Source organism: Equus quagga, chromosome 1 (genome assembly GCF_021613505.1).
Source record: "Equus quagga isolate Etosha38 chromosome 1, UCLA_HA_Equagga_1.0, whole genome shotgun sequence".
Classification (NCBI taxonomy): Eukaryota; Metazoa; Chordata; class Mammalia; order Perissodactyla; family Equidae; genus Equus; species Equus quagga.
The window spans coordinates 135,873,647-135,889,832 of NC_060267.1; the positions used below are offsets into that span (position 1 = coordinate 135,873,647).

The 16,186-nt window shown below is 58.4% G+C and overlaps 3 protein-coding genes across 9 annotated transcripts; 2 read left to right on the top strand and 1 right to left on the bottom strand.

Moving 5' to 3' along the window:
* The first annotated feature begins 84 nt into the window (after positions 1-84).
* HYAL3 (hyaluronidase 3) lies at positions 85-6,304 on the top strand. Of its 6 annotated transcripts, XM_046660676.1 has the most exons (4): positions 85-1,175; positions 4,138-5,048; positions 5,443-5,532; positions 5,648-6,304. In XM_046660676.1, exons 2-4 carry the CDS (start codon positions 4,155-4,157, stop codon positions 5,909-5,911), a joined length of 1,248 nt encoding a protein of 415 aa, XP_046516632.1. In that variant the 5' UTR covers positions 85-1,175; positions 4,138-4,154; the 3' UTR covers positions 5,912-6,304. The 6 variants fall into 6 exon arrangements, with proteins under 6 accessions (XP_046516632.1, XP_046516640.1, XP_046516648.1 ...); XM_046660714.1 differs by lacking the exons at positions 4,138-5,048; positions 5,443-5,532; positions 5,648-6,304 and adding an exon at positions 2,177-3,392 and having other exon boundaries at positions 470-612; positions 1,118-1,175; XM_046660684.1 differs by lacking the exons at positions 4,138-5,048; positions 5,443-5,532; positions 5,648-6,304 and adding an exon at positions 2,086-3,392.
* A 393-nt stretch (positions 6,305-6,697) lies between these two features.
* IFRD2 (interferon related developmental regulator 2) lies at positions 6,698-11,735 on the top strand. The gene is made up of 12 exons (XM_046645164.1): positions 6,698-6,909; positions 8,795-8,914; positions 9,001-9,085; positions 9,193-9,317; positions 9,402-9,559; positions 9,722-9,772; positions 9,858-10,036; positions 10,123-10,228; positions 10,556-10,693; positions 10,782-10,910; positions 10,990-11,085; positions 11,223-11,735. Exons 1-12 carry the CDS (start codon positions 6,852-6,854, stop codon positions 11,301-11,303), a joined length of 1,326 nt encoding a protein of 441 aa, XP_046501120.1. The 5' UTR covers positions 6,698-6,851; the 3' UTR covers positions 11,304-11,735.
* Positions 11,736-12,201: 466 nt separating this feature from the next.
* On the bottom strand, positions 12,202-16,070 carry LSMEM2 (leucine rich single-pass membrane protein 2). 2 transcript variants are annotated; one of them, XM_046645173.1, is made up of 4 exons: positions 15,244-16,063; positions 12,906-13,016; positions 12,626-12,811; positions 12,202-12,412 (listed from the first exon to the last, which is right to left on the bottom strand). In XM_046645173.1, the coding sequence occupies exons 1-4, from the start codon at positions 15,263-15,265 to the stop codon at positions 12,279-12,281; spliced, it is 453 nt and encodes a 150-aa protein (XP_046501129.1). In that variant the 5' UTR covers positions 15,266-16,063; the 3' UTR covers positions 12,202-12,278. The 2 variants fall into 2 exon arrangements, with proteins under 2 accessions (XP_046501129.1, XP_046501137.1); XM_046645181.1 differs by lacking the exon at positions 12,906-13,016 and having other exon boundaries at positions 15,244-16,070.
* Between the last annotated feature and the right edge of the window lie 116 nt (positions 16,071-16,186).

Here is a 16,186-nt window from a genome sequence, read left to right on the forward strand (position 1 = left end):
CACAGGAAAGGTTCCTCTCTCACTCAGATCTGATGTCTGTCCGAGGGTGGCTGTTTCCCAGGATGGGACCCAAACTCCACGCTGGACTGGGGCAGGAGGCCGGGGGAGCCGAGACTGAGCCGAGCGGGCGAGACCGGGGCGGGGCACTGTGAGGCGGAAGCGGAGCCAGCTGGAGGAGGGGCCTGCGCCCCGCCAGGTGGCTGTGGCACGGTGGGCCCTGGCAGGGCCTCGGCGGAGCCAAATCGAGGGGACCTAAGCGGTGACGCACGGAGCCAAAGGAGCAGCCCGTATGGGCGGGGCAGGTGGAGGCGGAGTCAACGGGAGACGGAGCCTGCGACAGGTCGGGGCTGTGACGCTCAGGGTGCAGGGGCAGGAGGGGCAGAAGCGGAACCAGAGCAGAGACCGAGTCTGCGTCCGGTCGGTGTTATGACGCATTGAGCGGGGGCGGGGACTGCGGACCAGGGGGTGAGTGGCGAGACGCGACGGCTGCAGTGCGTCCGCCGCACCGCTAGGGGACAGCGCGGGCGGTCCGAGGAGTCCGAGCCAGAGACAGCGAGATACCCATCCGTGCGGAGTGAGGACACGGAGCAACCCGGAGCCCGGCTTCAACATGTCAGTACCGCCTCCTCCCTACGCGTGGCTTGTTCGTCCTCGGTGTCCCCCCTGCTCCCCGTCCGCTCCGTGCGTGCAGTCCTCAAGTGGCTGTGCAGCCCCGCACGCCCGCCCTGCGTCTTTCGTTCCCTCTCAGAGCTTGCTGAACCACACTCACCCAGAGTCAAGCTCTCGAAGCCCCTACCGCCCAAAACTCCACGGTTTGTCACCTACTAGGAGGGAGGGGGAAACCGAGGCACCAGAGAGACTGCTGCCCCTCTCCGAGGACCCAGGAGCCCCGCCCAGAGTGGGTGGAGTCGGCACTGACAGGGTTAAGCACGCAGGGACGTCTGGGGCTCCAGGCCCGGGGGCGGATCCTGGGTCTTCCTCCCTCCCGGTGCGAGGTTGTGGGCGCGGTTGCTGCGGAGGTGGCTGATGCAGGTGAGGGGCTTATAGCCCTCTGAGTGGGATGTGGTGTGAGGGGAGGAGGCTACCTGTTAGTAACCAGTGTGTAATTGGCGTCAAGCTTCGGGGGCCTTCCTGAGGAGGTGGGGAAGGGGAGCCAGAAGTCCCCTCTGGAGCAGGTGAGTAGAAGGTGGGGCCCAGTAGGCCCCCCACCATCAGAAATCCCCCAGCACAGACCCTCCTGCCAGCAGGGCCTGGGGCAGGATGGGCAAACAATGGGATTTGGACGCAGCTGCTCTGGGTTCTCAACCTGATGGCCGTTGGACACCCCTGTAGACATAGGAAGGAAGCTGTGGTCCTTATCTAGAGTGGCTGCAAAACTCAGGCCAGTGGGGAACCAGGCCCACAGGAGCCACATTGTTGTGTGGCTGAGCTAGGCCCCTTGCTGGAGCTCCTGGGGCTGCATCTGAGGGGACATTTGGGTCCATGCCCAGTCAAAGTGTCAACTGAGCAAAGTTGAGGAGGAGTTCTGTGCCCCAGGCGGAGAAGGCAGTCCAGGGAGGGGAAAACAGCCTGATGGGTGGGTGAGTGTCACCCTACGATCAGTTAGGTGGCAGGTATGGCCCAGGTGGTCATAAAGGCTGGAGCCTGGAATGTAGGGAGAAGGGAGGGACAGGGAAACTCCTAGGGGCAGCTGTCTTTGCTCTTAAGAGAGCCTTGGGTGGGTTCAAGTTCTGATGACCAGCCAGCCACGGTGGTATGGTGCTGGATCAACTGTCCTGACAAAGTTGTAGCTAGAGCAGGCTAGGACCAGGGCTGTCGGGTTTTGCCCAAGCCTATAGCCCTCAGCCTCTGTCCGATATGGGGCAGGACACCCTGGACCCATTCCCTCTGCTCTTTACCTGAGTCAGCTCCCCCAGGTTTAGAAGATGGGTCTCCTCCAGGTCACCTGTGCCATCAGGTGAGTATGGGGACAAGGTGCAGCCCACCAGTTCCAGGATGCATGGCCCCCCCAGTATTGTGTCAGCCCCTCCCTGCCCCAACCCTATCCTTCCTCCTGGCACAGCCCAGCATGGCTGTTGTCCACAGGAGGCGCACCCTTGTGGTCTGAGGAGATACCACTACCTGGAGACTGTGGTCTTAACCCCCAACCTGGCACTGACTACCTGCAACCCAGCAGGAGATGACCTTGACTCCCAGCCTGACTCAGCTGAGCCTGGATCCTACATGTAGGCAAGAGCTGATTCTGAGCCCTGGCGCAGCCAAGCTGACCCCTACCCTAGACCCTACACACCGGATGGAGCTGATCCTGAGTACCAGCCCAGCTGAGCTGACTCTGGATCCTGCATGCCAGCCAGAGTTGACCCTGAAATCCAACCTGGCCAAGCTGACCCTGGATCCTGCACACCAGCCAGAGCTGACCCTGAGCCCCAGGCTAGCTGAGCTGACCCCAGGTTCCACATGCCATCCAGAGATGATCCTCAGTCCTGGCTCAACTGAGCTGACCCTGGAGCCTGTGCACTGCCGACCTGAGCTCCTGGATGCCTGTGCGGACCTCATCAATGAGCAGTGGCCCCGCAGCCGTGCCTCCCGTCTGCACTCCTTGGGCCAGTCCTCAGATGCTTTCCCCCTCTGCCTCATGCTGCTGAGCCCCAACCCCATGCCCGAGGCAGCCCCCATTGTGGTGGGCCATGCCCGCCTGTCACGGGTGCTAGACCGGCCCCAGAGCCTCCTAGTGGAGACAGTGGTGGTGGCCCGGGCCCTGCGGGGCCGTGGCTTTGGCCGCCGCCTCATGGAGGGCCTGGAGGTCTTTGCTCAGGCCCGGGGCTTCCGCCGGCTACACCTCACCACCCATGACCAGCTGCATTTCTATGCCCACCTGGGCTACCAGCTGGGTGAACCTGTGCAGGGCCTGGTCTTCACCAGCCGACGGCTGCCTGCCAACCTGCTCGGTGTCTTCCCCAGAGCCCCCTCCCCCCGGCCACACCGCAAGGCCCCTAGCCTGACTGCCCAAGCTGCCCCAAGAGCCCCCAAGGGACCATCATTACCACCACCTCCTCCCCTGCCTGAGCGCTTGACCACCTCACCCCCACCTCCAGCAGGGCCCCCTCCACAAAGTCTGCTGGAGACACAATACCAAGACCTGAGAGGATGCCCCATATTCTGGATGGAGAAAGACATCTGAGGGCTACCCAGGGCAAGGCACTGTCCTTCTGGATCAATTGACTGCCCAGGACAGTACTAGCCTCAGCCCACTGGCCGTACCTCAGCCCCTGGCCCCTGGGGGCAGCTTTAGCTTGGGTGTGTTTCCTGAGTGCCAGTGGGACCAGGAGATGGTTCCATGGCTCTGGCTCTGAGCTGTCAGTGTGGCTGAATAAAGGCTTCTGTCGGGTGTGGCTGTGACAGTTTATTTGTTAACCCCCACCCTCGCCTCTCAGCCTCATCGTAGGTCCCCTATCCCTGCAGGAGCCCCCAAATCTACTTTGGCCCTGGGACCATGGGTAGAGGGACACCTGCCCTCTGCCCCTTCTACTCTGCTAGACCCAGCGGACAGGGTGTCTGTTCCCTTCCATATTTACTCATTCATCACTACTCACTGACCGCCTACTGTGTGTCAGGCCCTGAAGTGGACAAGACAATGGGGAACTAGACAGACAGATAGGGTCTCAACCCAAGGGGACAAATAGACAGGGATACAGCACAGGATCAACTCTGGGACAGTGGGAGCCCAAGTACCCTCACTCTGTCTGGAAATCCAGGAGACCTCCTCGGGGAGGTGAGGTCACAGCAGACATCTGAGTGTTGAGTAGGAATTAGGCCAGGTAAGGTGGGGGCTGAGTGTTCCTGGGACAGGAAACAAGATGGGCAGAGGAAAGAAGGGAACTTGTAAGACCTGTGGTTGGGGGAGGTGTCAGGACACAGTGGTGCCATGACAGAAATGGACAACATGGGAGGGGAGCTGCCCAGGCCAGCTTGAGGTGTAGCTGCTCTGAGAGGCCTCTGGGAGCCCTTGGAGACCAGGCTTTCCCCATCCCCGATCCTTGTGGGGAGGAGCTAGGGGAGTTTTCCCAGCTTTCCCTGCTATATGGAAGGTGTGGCCATGGCCAGAGACTGTAAGCTCACACTACCTCTCTCCTGCAGGTTTCTGTCCCTGGGGCATGACCATGCAGCTAAGCTCAGCCCTGGTGCTAGGGGTAGTTCTGTGTCTGGGATGTGGCCAGCCCCTGCTGCAGGCCCCTGAATGCCCCTTCTCAGTACTGTGGAACGTACCCTCAGCACACTGTAAGGCCCGCTTCGGCGTGCACCTTCCACTAGAGGCCCTGGGCATCACCGCCAACCATGGCCAGCGTTTCCATGGCCAGAAGATCACCATCTTCTACAAGAACCAGCTTGGCCTCTATCCCTACCTTGGGCCCAGGGGCACAGCTCACAATGGGGGCATCCCCCAGGCTGTGCCCCTTGACCGCCATCTGGCACAGGCTGCCTACCAGATCCACCACAGCCTGAGACCTGGCTTCACTGGCCTGGCAGTGCTGGACTGGGAGGAATGGAGTCCACTCTGGGCTGGGAACTGGGGCCGCCGCCGAGCCTATCAGACAGCCTCTTGGGCTTGGGCACAGCGGGTATTCCCCTACCTGGACCCCCAGGAGCAGCTCCACAAGGCCCAAACTGGCTTTGAACAGGCAGCCCGTGCACTGATGGAGGAAACGCTGCGGCTCGGTCAGGCACTGCAGCCCTATGGGCTCTGGGGCTTCTATCGCTTCCCAGCTTGTGGCAATGGCTGGCGTGGTATGGCTTCCAATTACACAGGCCACTGCCATGCAGCCACCCTTGCCCGCAACACCCAACTGCATTGGCTCTGGGCTGCCTCCAGCGCCCTCTTCCCCAGCATCTACCTCCCACCCAGGCTGCCACCTGCTCACCACCAGGCATTTGTCCGATACCGCCTAGAGGAAGCCTTCCGTGTGGCTCTCACTGGGCACATACATCCCCTGCCTGTCTTGGCCTATGCCCGCCTCACACACCGGAGCTCTGGGAGGTTCTTGTCCCAGGTGAGTGAAAGTGATGTCTAGGGGTCTGAGTGGGGAGGCATGGCCCTATCCTGGGAAGATCTGCGAAGACCTTGTCCAGGAGAATTTGAGGGGGAGGCCCTGATTTAGTTATGAGAGGGGAGGTCTTGTCCTGGAGCATCTGACCAGGAGGTATGGGTCTGCCCTGGAAGATCTTGAGAGGGAAGGCAAGGCCCAGCCTTTGGAGCCCTAGTCTGAGGGGAGGCAGTCTCCAAGCAGAGGGCCTGAGAAGCCTCTCTAAGACTCAATGCCAAGGGGCCTACTCTAGAGGTGGAATCAGATCATGGCAATGAGCCAGGAAAGTTTCTTGAAGGTGGAGATAGGCCCAAATGGATCTGGCCAGCCCAGTTCTGGCTTAGCAGCTCTCTGCCTCCAGGATGACCTCGTGCAGACCATTGGTGTGAGTGCAGCACTGGGGGCAGCCGGCGTGGTGCTCTGGGGGGATCTGAGCTTCTCCAGCTCTGAGGTAATCATTGACCCTGCAGCCTGCCATGCAGCCCATGCTGGGGTCTCAGGGTTGGGGAGAGACCATGTCAGGGCCATGGAGCAGGGGAATTGATACATCCCTTCCCTCTCCTCAGGAGGAGTGCTGGCGTCTTCATGACTACCTGGTGGGCACCCTGGGCCCCTATGTGATCAACGTGACCAGGGCAGCCACGGCCTGCAGTCAGCAGCGGTGCCATGGCCATGGGCGCTGCGCCCGGCGAGACCCAGGACAGATGGAAGCCTTTCTGCACCTGCAGCCAGATGGCAGCCCTGGAGCTTGGGAGTTCTTCAGCTGCCGCTGTTACCAGGGCTGGGCTGGCCCTACTTGCCAGGATCCCAGGCCTGAAGAAGCAACATAAAGCCAGGAGTCATCTGCCCCTGACCTTCTTGTCCCTGTCCCACTCTTGTTCTATTTAGCTTACAGTCATTCTTCCAATACACACACCCCACTTCCCATGGGATCCCTGCGGATTGGAAGGGGCCAGAAAAATAACATACCATTTTAAAACCAGAAGCCCCCTGAGATCACCTGATCCCTCCTGACAAGGAAGCAGCCTTAGGGAGAGTCAGGGTTCCAGATGGTTAGCATTGCTAGCCCAGGACTCTGTTCCTACATCTCACTGGGTCCATGGAGAGGTTACAGGAGACCTGTCCAGGGGCAGGTGGGCCCCAAGAAGATCTTGGATGAAGTCTGTTAAGTGCTAAGTTGTCTGTACTCTGCTTTCATCATAAAGTCTTTTTCTTTCACTGCCTCTGGTTTGGCTGTTCCTCCTGTTCTACCAAGCCCCATGCTCTTCCTGTCGCTAGTGTCCAGCTGCAAGTCCTGCCATGAGATGCCGGTCCTGCCATAGTGGGCAGCTCCAAGGGGGCAGCTTTAGAGTTAACGACTGTGCACGTGTGCACGTGCTGGAGGGGACTCGGCATTGTGGGTGCATAGTTCAGCTAGAGCGTCGTGGGCTCATGGGTCCAAGGAGTAGACTACAATTCCCGAGGTGCTCTGCGCCCAGGGGCCCGCGCTAATCTACGCGCACAGCCCCCTGGGAATAGTAGTTTCAGCCACGTGGATAAGGGTCTGAACCGAATGGCCGGGAACTCGCCTTCCCGGCGACCCGTTTAACAGGGTGGGGCGCTTCGACCCGTTTGGCAGGGCGGGGCGCCTCGTGAAGATGGTGGCGCGCGAGGCGTGTGGCTCCCGTCGTCTGCCCAAGTTTCAGCTCAGTGCACCCGCCAGCGTCTCGCTGGTCTGGAGCCCCTGCCTGCCGGGCCTCTGACCCCGCGCCCCCACGCACGATTCCCGGCATGCCCCGCGCCCGTAAGGGCGGTGCGCCCCGCAAGGGCGGCCAGCGCCGCCGAGGGGGTAAGTAGGGGGCACTGGACAACTGATGATCGCTGAGCGGTAGCCCTGCGTGGGTCCCTGTCGGTGTCCCCGAGGGTCCTGGGTGGGGACTCCTGCCCCGACCAGTCTGGCGCCGGCCCCCCGAATTCCCCCGCGGCCGGCACGTGTCCCAGGAGGCAGGGGCCACGTGTGTGCCCAACTTGAGCGCGCAGATCGCTCGTCTGGAGCCCGCGCTCCCAGCCCCGGTTTCCCCACAGCCCCTCCACCCCAATTGCCTGCTGTGGTGGACAAACCTGCCGGAGGGAGCAGGAAGCCCGACCCCTGCTAATCCCTGATCGTTTCCTGGACTGGACTAGGAAGTTGCTGGGGCGGGGAGGGGGGGCGCTGGCTTGTCTGGGAGAACTGAGAGAGGGAGCTTTGGGGAAGCTGCAAGATTCAGGCCTTGGCGAGCCTGGCCCTAAAGGGTGGATGAGCGTCCTGGAGCCTGAGGCAGTCCTGAGAGGCTTATCAGCCTCAACCAGGAGAGTGTCCTAGTGCAGTAAACATGTATGTTTACTTTGCAGGGATGAGATGCCTGCTAGGCACAGCTTAAACTTGGCCACCGCCCTAATGGTCTTGGGTGGAGGGACATCTAAGAAAGTAGCAACATTCCAGAAGGACTAGTGCTGGGGAACAAGTTCACTGAGTGGTATAAGCCCAAGACTTAGCAACCAGGGAAGCCTCAAGGGAGGGGCTTCTCAGAGAGTCCTGAGCAAGTGAAGAAGAGAGTACCATGTGGAGGGAACAAATGATACATAGGCCTGGCATCTGGAGGGACCATGCCACAGTGGAGCGAATGAAGGAAGGCTGGGCTGCTTTGGCAGGTAGAGTAGTGAGAGAGGAGGTGAGCAAAGGCCTGCAAAGCACAAAGTCCAGCAAGCACACAGAGTATATAGTTCCTGAAAAGTAGGGCCAGCCTGGTGACCAGAACCCATCAAAGTCAGCCCGAGGCCCTGGGCAAAATCCACACACAGGAGTATTCCAGATCTGCTGACCCTAACAATCCCCTGTATATACCTATTTTCAGGGTCTCATGCGGTCAGAGGTAGCTCTGCTTTCTGCACTTTCCAGGGTCAGGAGGAGCCTGTGTGTCCATCCATCCAGGGCTGAAGGCCTGGGATGGACCAAGGGCAACTCAGAAGACAATATGCTTGAAGCCTCAGGCACCCCCGCACATCCACTAGGAGCTGGGCTTCTGCTCCCAGGGCTAATGGGTGACCTGGTGAGCTTGTTAGCTCACAGAAGAGCCATAACTAGTCACTTGTTTAGTCATCGTCTTCACTTGCCCTACCAAAAGAGGTGCTTTTGCATCTCTGATTTGCAGGTGGAGAAACTGAAGCTTTAAATGCTAGACACCTGACCTAGTTACACTTCTGTTAATATATGGAGCTGAGATTTGAATCCTGGATCTGTCTGAGCTTATAAGTCCCTGACCCTTGCCCTCGCCATTTTGGGGCATAATCTGGGTTGGTGACTGAAGTTCCCCAGGATCTTCCTGGATGTGCTCCCACTCCAGGCTGGGCCACTGGCCTAAGTGGGGCCAGTGCAGCACCTTCTACCTCTACCTGGCCAGCAGTCTCCTCCTTAAAGCAGACTCTGGTCTCATGAGGCTCTGCTCACCAAGCCTGCCAGGTTTTCCTAGGCTGGGCCTAGTGCCTGCTGCTCTCCGGCAGATAGACCTCATTCTCTTTCTCCTGCTTCCTGGTTCAGTGTCCCCTGCAGCCTCTGTGCCTCCTGCCTCAGCCTCGGTTTTCTCATCCCTGAGAGGGATAGCATTCTGTCTCGTGGGGTCATGAGGCTGAGTGAGGTACCCCCATCATCACTCATCAATGAAAGCAGGCCAAGTGCCCCGTTCCACCCTCCCCAGGTGCCTGCAGCAGTACCCAAGCTGACTCAGGTTCCAGTGAGGATGAGGCAGCCAGTGAGGCCCGCAGCACCACCAGTGAATGCCCCAGCCTTCTTAGCACCGCAGCAGAGGACAGCCTTGGTGAGAGTGGGTGGGACTTTGGCAGGGACTCAGAGGGGGCTCCGTGGGCTAGGGCAAGAAGCAGGGCTGACCAGCTGGCCTTGCAGGGGGGGATGCCATGGATGAGCAGGGCCAGCAGGAAGACCTTGAGGAGAAGTTGAAGGAGTATGTGGACTGCCTCACAGATAAGAGGTACCCCTCACTGCTGGCCAACCCCTCACCCATGTCCCTGCTCAGCCCATGCCAGATATGACGCAGGTAGGGCTGGCCCACAAGAACCCCCCTTCTTCATCCCCCAGTGCCAAGACCCGGCAAGGTGCTCTTGAGAGCCTGCGCCTGGCCCTGGCATCCCGCCTACTCCCCGACTTCTTGCTGGAGCGCCGCCTCACGCTGACTGATGCCTTGGAAAAATGCCTCAAGAAAGGTTAGGCCTCGGGGCAGAGGGGGGACCTGAATTGGCCAGGTGCTGACCTTTGCTGCGTGGGCTCACTGGAAGGCATTCCTGCAGGGAAGGGCGAGGAACAGGCCCTGGCTGCTGCTGTGCTGGGCCTGCTCTGCGTGCAGCTGGGCCCTGGACCCAAGGGCGAGGAGCTGTTCCACAGCCTGCAGCCCCTCCTATTCTCTGTGCTCAGTGATGGTACAGCCAGCCCTGCCACCCGGCTCCATGTGAGTGTTCCATGCTCCGTGACACCCTTCCCTCACGTAATCCGTAAGCAGAGAGATGGCTTCCACCTGCTTCTGGGCTCCCCTACTCTGAGGGTGAGCCCCATGACTGGGAACCCAGGCTCACCCTCTGACTATGGCCTGGCTTTGCCTTCTTCCCAACAGTGCGCTTCTGCTCTTGGCTTGGGCTGCTACGTGGCTGCCGCCGATGTCCAGGTAAGTGGCCTTTGGGCACAGGTAGTAGAGCACCTAGGCCCTAGCTCTGCCCCTGAGCCACTCCCCTGCCTCCCTGTGCCCCTAGGACCTGGTCTCTTGCCTCACCTGCCTGGAAGGCGTCTTCAGCCGGCCTTGTGGTGTGGGTGGCTCCACAGCCTCTGTATTCCCTGTCAGCCTGCATGGTCTGCTCTGTGCTGCCCTGCAGGCCTGGGCATTGCTACTCACCATCTGCCCCAGCACCCATATCAGCCACATCCTGGACAGGTAAGGCTGACTTCCCACTGGGAGTGGGAGGGAAAAGGTGAAGAGGCCTGAGCCCACACATGTAGCTCAGCCTGCCCCTTCCCCAGGCAGCTGCCCCGTCTGCCCCAGCTCTTGTCCAGTGAAAGTGTGAACCTGCGGATCGCTGCTGGCGAGACCATCGCACTGCTCTTTGAGCTTGCCCGGGACCTTGAGGTGTGAGGGAGGGTGGAGGCAGAGGGAGGTTGCCTGCTGACACTACCTGCCCATCCCAGGCTGGGTGCAGGGGATACCACAGGAGACAAGGCAGCCTTAGATCATTATGGAAGAGGATAGCCCCAAAACAAACTCAGATGCCAGGTGCTATGACGGGGGCCCTAAGTAAGGGTGTCCAGCCCAAGCAGGGGCCAAGAAGGGATTCAAGGGAGCCAGGCAGAGAAGAAAATGACTTCCTCAGTGAAAGGAAGGGTTTGGGCAGCCCCATGTTGGGAGCCAGCAGAGCTCAGGCTTCTGCTCACATGCCCTCCCTCACTCCTGCTGCAGGAGGACTTTATTTACGAGGACATGGGGGCCCTCTGCAGTACCCTGCGCACTCTGGCCACCGACAGCAACAAGTACCGTGCCAAGGCTGACCGGCGGCGTCAGCGCTCTATTTTCCGTGCTGTGCTGCACTTTGTTGAGGTGCGTATGAGAATGTATGTATCCTAGCCAGAATGCATCCCCAGGCACAGCCACCAGGCCCAGACATGTGGACCCCTATACCTTGCAGGGCGGCGAGTGTGAGGAGGAGACCATCCGATTTGGGCTCGAGGTGCTCTATGTAGACAGCTGGGCTCGGCGCCGGATCTATGCCGCCTTCAAGGATGTGCTGGGATCAGGCATGCACCACCACCTCCAGGTGGGGAGGTGGACAGGGAGGGGGCACGCAGGTTGGTTGCTTCAGACTGGCCCGAGCTCACTGCCCTCTTTGCCCCCAGAACAACGAGCTACTCCGTGACATCTTTGGCCTGGGCCCTGTGCTGGTGCTGGATGCCACTGCCCTGAAGGCCTGCAAGATCTCACGTTTTGAGAAGGTTTGCACCCTTGGGCACCTTTATCTTCCCTCCATTCCTGCGGCCCAGAGGCCTGGAGCTCTGCAGGGGTTGGAGGAGAAGCCCTGGGCCTCCCCGTCCACAGCTCACTAGATCATCACTCTTTGCCCCCACTCCAGCACCTATACAACGCTGCTGCCTTCAAAGCCCGGACCAAGGTGCGCAGCCGCTTGCGGGACAAGCGGGCAGACATCCTGTGAGGCAGGACCAGCTGAAGAGGAGAATGTCTGCACCCTTGCCCGCATTTTTAACAGAAGACAGTGCAACAGCTGGTCCCCGCCAAGAGTTGTTGCTTTATTTTTTTAATGACAAAACCAAAAACAGACATGGGGGTGGGTGGCTGGAAGCCAGGCCCTTTGCCCCTGCAGTCAGCCCTGTGGCCTCTTCCTGCCCTGTCTCAGGCCAGGCCAGGTGTGTGCCTGTCCCAGGGCTGTGGGGCAGCCAGTAGGAGGGCTTTCCCTTCCTTTCTCTCCTTTCTCAGGCCTTGCTCCCCTTCCTTGGGGTGGGGGTGGAATGGCATCTGGACAGATGCCACCTCATCAGGTGGGGAGGTAAGGCTACCTGGAATGGATTTATGTGCTGACTTTTAAAGATTATTAGAGATAATTAAACTGAATGCTCAGCCCTCTGTGGCCCTGGCTCCTAGGTGTTTCTGCCTGCCATCCCTCCCCATCCACCACCACAGGCTTGGGTCCAGCTAGGTCCCCCCCTCTCTATCTCACTTCTGCCCTCCCAAGACATTCTCTCCCCAGGTGGGCCTTCTCCCCATACTCAGAGCCCAGCCTGTCTTTTGACAGCTGAAGCTGGACCCCCACTGGGAGGCCTGGCAGAGTGACTGGGTGACTGGGTGGGGGCAGCTATTTCTAGACTTCTGAACCTGCTATCCGGGGGAGGCCACAGGGTGCTGACAGGCCACAGGAGGAGCCAAAGAGGCTGGTGTTGCTTCCTCTGACCTTGGGCCACCCAAAGCAGGGCCTTGGCACCAGAAGGCTTGGCTAGGCCTGGCCTGAAGAAGTCAGGAGAGGTGGGCAGGCAGCTATGGGGTCAGATCAGGCTCTTGTACAAAAACCTCACCAAGGAAGTAGTGTAGATCAGCAGTGGGAGAGGAGAAACCTGCCAATGGCCACTTTATTCCCCCCTACACACACCCCCAGGCCCCAGGTCCGAGCGGCATCTCAACTGGGTGCCCGGGCCTCACTGGAGTTGAGCCTCCGCAGCTGGCTGAGGCTGGCGAGCCGGAGTTTGAGTAGCATCTCCTCCTGTGTATGCAGTGTGTGCGCCAGCATACGTAGGGATTCACTCTGCAGCACTGTGGACAGGCAGATAGGAGTAGGGGATTATCAGACCTCATGCCACCCCACAACTCCTCACCCACTCAGCCTGGTGCCAGAGGGTGCTCAGACCCCCTACCCGACCCTTCACTGCCTCAACCTCTGCAGTTGCTCCCCCCTACCATGCAGAAAGGCCTTCCCTTTCTACTTCCTTGCCTTCAGTTCCTGCTGCCTTCCTGCACTGTCCTTACCGCTCAGGTAGACAGCCAGGACAGCAAGCGCCAGGCAGGTGAGCACCAGCAGTGCCAGCAGCAGCAGGAAGCCCCCACGGCAGTGCACAGGGCTGCAGCTGGCCTGGGCACACAGCGATGGTGGCAAGATGCTCAGCAGCTCATCCCATGGCTGTGCCTCCTCAGCTAGGTAGGGGCGCAGCGAACCTGTGGGGCAAACGGGGCATCAGGAGGGTGACGGATGTGCCTGCTTTCCTCCCCTCTCCCAGTGCCTCCACCCTGCACCTCTGCCCCGCCTCACCTCCACTATGTAGGTCGCTGATGGACTCCACGCGGTGCAGGCACACCTCCTGCACGTGATTGGAGGCCAGTGGTGCCCTGCTCCTGGAGCTCATCGTTGGTGCCATAGTGTCTGCAAGGGCAGCATGGAGCTGATTCACCCAGCGGGTCACCCTCTCCCTTCTCCTAGGTGGCTTCCAGCGATAGCAGGGACTCAGAAGATGGGGACAGGACAGAGGGGCATTTGGCTCCTAATCCCCTAAAACTAACTCAGGAATGACCCTTGATTTGGAGCCAGGACAACCCCAGAACCCCATAGGCCTGTTCCATCCTCAGCAGCTGGAGGTGTACCAGACTTGCTCATGTTGTTTCCTTCCAAGCACCTCAAGCACTGTCTGGCATTCCTCTGCCTGCTCACTTCTAGAGAAGAGTTTATCAGCCTTGCAGGACAAAACCCGCAGTGCATGAAATTCATTCCTGCCTCTTCTGTCAGTCTTCCCTGCAGACCCTGTGAGTTAGCCATCAAGCCAGACACAGTGCCTGGTGCCTTCTGGTCCCCAACAGCAGTGGTCCCATTCTAGCCAGCTAGCGCTGGTTCCTCCTGGCCTTGGCTCTGCTTCTTTAACATACTCAGGGGGATCCAGGTGTAATTCTGTGACCCCTGCTGCTTTCACTCAACATCAGAACAGGAGACCTGCCTTTGTTATCAAACTGTTTCTGAGCCTCTGAGGTCTCCCTTCAGGCATCCCTTTGAGGCTGCCTGGGCATTGGGTTCCAGTTCCCTTCCACAATTAATAACCCCTAGAAAAGGAGATGAATCATTGATTCTGAAGGTTTTCTCCAATTTCACAATAGTTATTTAGAACAGATTCCCGGAAGAAGAATTACTGGATCAAAGAGCAGGGACTTTTTTTTAAACGCTGTCATCAAATCGTCCTCTAGAATGGCTGTCCACAGCCCCCAAAAGAGTACAACATCACCACCATTAGGCATCTCCAATGAAAAAGAAAAAATTGACACATGTGCACACATGTATGTACTAAATTGGGAGATGAGAAATGGTCTTTCTTGACCCATTTGGTTGGATTTCTTTCCCTGGGCTCCCTGACCAATATGTGTGTGGCCTCCTAATTACCTATTCGCAGCCTCTGCCCATTTAGTCACTGGGGTCTCTATACTTTTCTTGTGATTTTAATTACTTATTTTTGGACCCATCAAAGTGTTTATTTTGTGATTTCTAAAACTTATATTTTCTTCAAGTTGTTCTTTGACTTGATTTTTAAAAAAAAATCTTGGCCCTTTAAGCCCTCCAGATACCCAACTGGAAGCTAGCTAACAAAGTCGGGGGCATAGAGGGGCCGCCACCTGATTGAGGCAGGACCATTGGACTCTCTGGGTCTGTCACTTTCAGAGCAGTCACACAGCCTTCCTGATTTGCTTGAAACTGGCCCTTGATATGCTCAAAAGTAAAACAAGCATGCTGCCAGTCGTTTCATCAGGCTGGTGTTGGGGGTCATATTAAACTCCCTCTTTGCACTTGGTTGTCCCTTTCCCACACTTTCTAAATTGAAAGTGAAAATCAGATTCTGTTTGTTACCAGGAAAAATACACAGTAAATGTCATTGTTGAGACCCCATGAGGAGGGAAACATCCCCCCCGCACCAGGCCCAGGCTCCTCCTACCTGGAGTAAAATGTTGAAAATGTGATGGGAGTTGACCAGCTGGGCCAAGCTGGAGCCCTGGAGCAGCTGGTCCTGCATCCCAGCCAGCACCAAACCTGAAGCTCCCTAGGTCCCCTGCTCTGGCCCCCTGAGCTTCTGCTTGCATGTGATGTGGCAGTTACCTGGGCAGCCACCAAAGTTGTAACTAGCAGTCAGTCTGGCCACGCTAAGGGACCTCAACTTTTAGCCAGTTGGGGCCACCTAGTCCCAAGTTGGAGGAGATCAGAAGCCTATCCATTCCCAGTCCCTGAGCCATGTGGCCAAATGCTTCCTGGAACCACTGCCTACCTCTAATCCCAGCTTCCTCCCTGAAGGGAGAGCAGAATTGGCCAGGCATCTGCCCCACCCACGCCCACTTGGGCACAGCTTATAGTTGACCCTCCCCCAACTGAGTGGCTCCCCCCAGTCCCTCCCTGCTATCCCTAGCAGGGGAAACAGGCAAGGCCTGAGGTGAGGAGGGGTTCCAGGCATGGTAAGCCCTATCTCCATGTACAAGGGGCAGGTCCCCATACTTGAGCTGGGACATGGTGACTGATATCTAGTCAAGGAAGCGAAGTCAGTGGGACAGGGGGCAGGTTTCTCCATGATCCATAGAGTCACAGGCCCAGGGCCTTGCCCTCCCTTACAGTCCTCTCCTACCTTCTCTGGTCTCCTCGGGCATAGCGGGTGGTGGGCAGTCAGGGGGCTGATGATAGCGAGCGTCCAGTAGCAGGACAGGATGGAGGCAGCAGTGGCTCTTCTGAGAGCCTGGGGAAGGCCTGGCCACCTCCTAGCCTGGGCCTAAAATAGGCCTGAGCTCAGCCCACTGGGCTATATTTAGAGGAGACAGCTCTCAGCCATGGGAAGGGGAGGAGTGACCCACATGAGCCAGCCTGGACTATCTACCTGGTGATGGAACCTAGGCAAGAGTGCACCTTCACTAGTGTGTGTGCCCAGGGAACCCTGCCACCCCCACATACGCACAGGCCTCGTCTTCCTCCAGACAAGCCACCTCAGGCATACCTCCAGCAATGCCTCACACAGCAGCTTTGCGTGGGACCCTGTGTATCTCCATTCCTAAAGACCCCACTCAGCTGGGTCATCTCTTCCAAGCAAATGTGGGACAAGCATCCACCACTGTGACCTGCTGGCTCCAGGGATTGGGGGATTGGGGGTGATGGACAACCGGAGCCGAGTGCCATGAGGGCTCTGGGAGCCGTGAAAGGGGGCAGGCCCCCCATACACGTAGGCATCCATGCTGGTCAGTGAGTGGACCCAAATTGAAGGCTGGCATTTACAATACTAAGCTTACAACCTTGAATAAAAGATTGCTCCATTTCTGACCTGCTTTCTCAACTGTAAAACAGGACCAAATGGTTCCTCCCCAGCACAATACATGTGAGAATGGAAATACAACCATGTGTCTGAAGTACTTGGCACAATGCAGTCTTGATCCTTCTCCCTTCACAAGTGTATAGAAGTTGTGTGAGGGTGCATGGCACCCCTTGCCCTTGAAGGAAGTGGTCCAGCTTAAGGCCCACCCTTTGCCCCTCTGCTGTTGGACCCCTGTGCCCCTCCTTCCCAAATGGGACAAAGCAAGACA